The 3,648-nt window shown below is 29.6% G+C and overlaps 1 protein-coding gene across 1 annotated transcript; it reads right to left on the bottom strand.

Annotated features, from left to right (window-relative positions):
* Nucleotides 1-241: 241 nt before the first annotated feature.
* LOC108331324 (uncharacterized) lies at nucleotides 242-1,836 on the bottom strand. The gene is made up of 4 exons (XM_017565979.2): nucleotides 1,728-1,836; nucleotides 953-1,289; nucleotides 595-665; nucleotides 242-502 (listed from the first exon to the last, which is right to left on the bottom strand). Exons 2-4 carry the CDS (start codon nucleotides 1,282-1,284, stop codon nucleotides 489-491), a joined length of 417 nt encoding a protein of 138 aa, XP_017421468.1. The 5' UTR covers nucleotides 1,285-1,289; nucleotides 1,728-1,836; the 3' UTR covers nucleotides 242-488.
* Nucleotides 1,837-3,648: the final 1,812 nt, after the last annotated feature.

Genomic DNA, 3,648 nt, shown 5'->3' with positions numbered 1-3,648 from the left:
TTGTGTAGGTATTGGTCCATGAGCTTTATAGATTTTAAAGATGATGAAAAATGATACTTTATAGATTTTAAAGATGATGAAAAATGATACTTTGAACACATAAATATTTTATATTCATTTGACATTATTCTTTCTTACTCGTTAATTTCTTTTTTTTTGAAAAAATACAAAAATTCACTCTTTTATGATTATTTTATTCTTGTATTATATGTCAAATGAATGTAAAAATATGTCACCCTATCATTGTTCTAATATGATATTGTTCTAATATGATATTGTTTAACAATAAAACTATAATGAAAGGAAAATATAACTTTCTTGTCAAAAACATCTAGGAGTAAACAACAACGAAAGGAAACCCTTTCAAAAGCTTGGCCGTCACTCTATAAAAGGACCTTTGTCCATGATTACTCTAGGCCTTAATTAGGGAAAACAAGTTTTCATAAGAAAGAAAGATGTGAAGTTAGCGGTGGTTCAAATTTCCCCTCTCAGTCGGCGTCACCTGAAATAGAAGTAATAAACGTGTCATATGGAGCTAAAGCTTTCAAATAATTACAAAGAAAACTACATTAGAGTTAAACTTATCATCCTCACCAAAATTTCTGGGTGTTTTGCACTTGAAACATTCTGTTCTGCTGGCATAGTTATGGACTCCACAGCCAATTCTGATACACAAGAAAATAGAGGTCAATTTTTTTTTCCCGATTCTTTCATGTTAAATGAGTCATTTTATTTTGAACAATGACCGCCATTTGTATGATTCTTTCTCAATTATTGTTGCGGGCTTATGGTTCAAATACTCTCCTTTTTCAATGTTTTACCTACTAAAGTGAAAGAAAAAAGCATTCAATTCTTGAAATGTAGCTTTAGTGTGTAAACTTGCATGTTTTAAACTACACTGCTCAGTTTCTCATAGTTAGAACAAAATTACAGGATGATAATGTGAACTAACCTACTGCAAATCCAGTCACCAGTTTTCCACCCAGGAGGACAATCAGAAGCATATCCTCCACAGGGGTCAATGTTTCCCCCAAATCTGCAAGAATAACCATCTTTCAATGCACCACATCTGTAGCAGCTTGATCTACTGGCATAGTTGTGAGCTCCACAGTTCATAGAAGTGCAATACCAGTCCCCTGCCAAGGTTTCAGTCCAGTTGTATCTGTAAGTTGTTGGATCAGGACCTCCAAATTTAGGGTACCCACAAGTTTGGCATGAATCTCTCTTCTTGAAATTTATGTGCTGGCAAGCACCACACATCCAATCTCCTCCAGACCAGCTCATGTTTCCTGTTAAATTAGTTTTAATGATTTCTTGTTTAAGTCAGAAAAGAGACATACCACAACTTCATGTGCTTGTGTTCAACTACGATCACGTGCTAACAAGAAACACTGATACATACTTTGTAACTTAAAATACTAAATAAGAAGTGAAACTCAACAATAAATATTTACTAATAATAGAACATATGTTAGAGAGGCTGTATTTGACAATTTAATATTCTTTTTTCTCCTACGTTGTATCATGCAAAGAAATTTGTGAAAGTATTGTTTGGATAGGGATCTGTGATGTTATTGATAGCATACTCTGTCATTGGAGTTCATAGTTGATGTTACGTAGGTTGAAACATGCAAGTCTTATTTATATATAGAAGAAATTTGCATATGATCATATGATTGATGAATTATTTGTGGTATGAATTGTAAATGCACATACAAAAAGTTTACCTTGTATTTTCAGAGAGTAAACGATTATAGAAATATGACAGAAACAAATGTTTGTTATTTTCAGAGAAGCAGCTTGTGAAAGAGATGGTGAGTTCAATGCTTTGGTGAAGGGCTATATATACTAGCCTATGATAAGAAATTGTGGGTAGGGACATGATTTATCCCTTATCTAGTAATCTTGATATCAACGAACTATCCTTGTCAAAGCTTAATCTTTTGGATATAAATTTTTTTTACATGTTAATTTATTTTTATAAAGAATTTAAATTTTTATCATAAAATATGTTGTTTCGGTAATTTTTTTAATATTGAAATTCTTGAATTTTATTTTAGTAATATTTTCAGTTATATACATGTTGTGTTTGTATTAATGTAGATCCTAATTGACATGATTATCTTTTTATTTACATTATATTCTTTTGCATTAAATGTTCTATTCATGATAATTCGGTAGGAATGATTACAAGATTTATCGCGTTCGTTTTGGCTGATTTAAAAACGAGTACCAGAACGGATTTGAGGGATTGTAGAGATTTTGAATCATCGCATCTTAGCTTGGATTTGCTTTGAAAGGACCAAATGTCCACAAAGACTTTATCTAATTCCAAGTCCTCACCACAAAACACTACGAGCTGATTCCCCAAGGACATATATTCAGTTACGAGACAACGCATTGGATTTCACATAGGTTGTATTCGATTACAACCCCTATTATGTTCCACAAAGGTGTTTTGAATACACCCTGTATTATTCAATTCCAAATACTACTTATGTGGTTTCTAAGGTCCTTTATTCAGTTTCAAGTTTCAGTACGTTACACGAGCTTGGATTAGGTATAATAATTTTTACAATTATATATATTATTAACAATTATCATTTTATATTATTTTTACTACTAAAAACATTTTGATAATTTTTAATTTCTAGTAATTAAACCATTTTTTATTTGTCACATAATTTAAATCCTACCTAATTTTACAGACTTTACTTTCAAATATATTTTTACTCATCTCTAAATTTCTTAAAGAAAACAATCAACTCACCTTCAAATGTATCCACTCTCTCGCCAAATAATATTATATTAAGCATTCATAAAGAGAATGGAAGCGGGCTTATGATTGTAGGTTAAATATAATATAATTTTTAATAAATCCAAAATATATTTTATTAGAAATACATTAACGTAGTAAGATAGAAATGTTATAGTAGTTAAAATTTTCTCTCCAAATATTTGGTAAAATGAAAACTCAAAATTAAGTAAATTGAATAACTAAAGCAAGAAACTAGAATGTATATATGTCCACACTTTCCTCTGTATATATGTTTTTCCAACAATACCCTTCTTTACATTATTCGAATGCATTATTGCAGAACATATCCATGGCTGTGAAGGCTTTATGAGGGGAAGCTGTTATGTGAGACTGCTTCGGAATCCAATTGCCTTCACCAAAATAATATTATTAACCAACCGATACACCAAAATTCATTATAGTCAATCAGAATATTTAAGCCACAACTAAAATGATTAATCTTAATTAGTTCAAATAAAATCGGGTTCTATAAAGGTAAAAGTACATTATTAGTAATATAAATAAGTGATTCTGGTAAGGTAGGGTCTTCTTCTTTATAAGAGTATTTATTACAATTTTGACTAAAATAAATTTAATTTGAGTCACAAAGTGTCATTTACATGTATTATTTGAGAAAATTGATAAGATAACAATATATTCAATAATGGACTTCCTAGAAATAATTACTATTGGGCGTAGTTAAATAAATTACTCATACATTTTTAAATCTTTTTTAAATATTCTTATTATTATATGAAATTGTCATGGGTAACGCAAAATATATTTACCTTATTCAAACTAATAAAAAATTATTGATTTTGGATTAAACATATTTTTAATTCTTAAATTAA

This window comes from Vigna angularis, chromosome 4, assembly GCF_016808095.1.
Source record: "Vigna angularis cultivar LongXiaoDou No.4 chromosome 4, ASM1680809v1, whole genome shotgun sequence".
Classification (NCBI taxonomy): Eukaryota; Viridiplantae; Streptophyta; class Magnoliopsida; order Fabales; family Fabaceae; genus Vigna; species Vigna angularis.
This window is presented reverse-complemented; position numbering and strand designations above follow the sequence as displayed.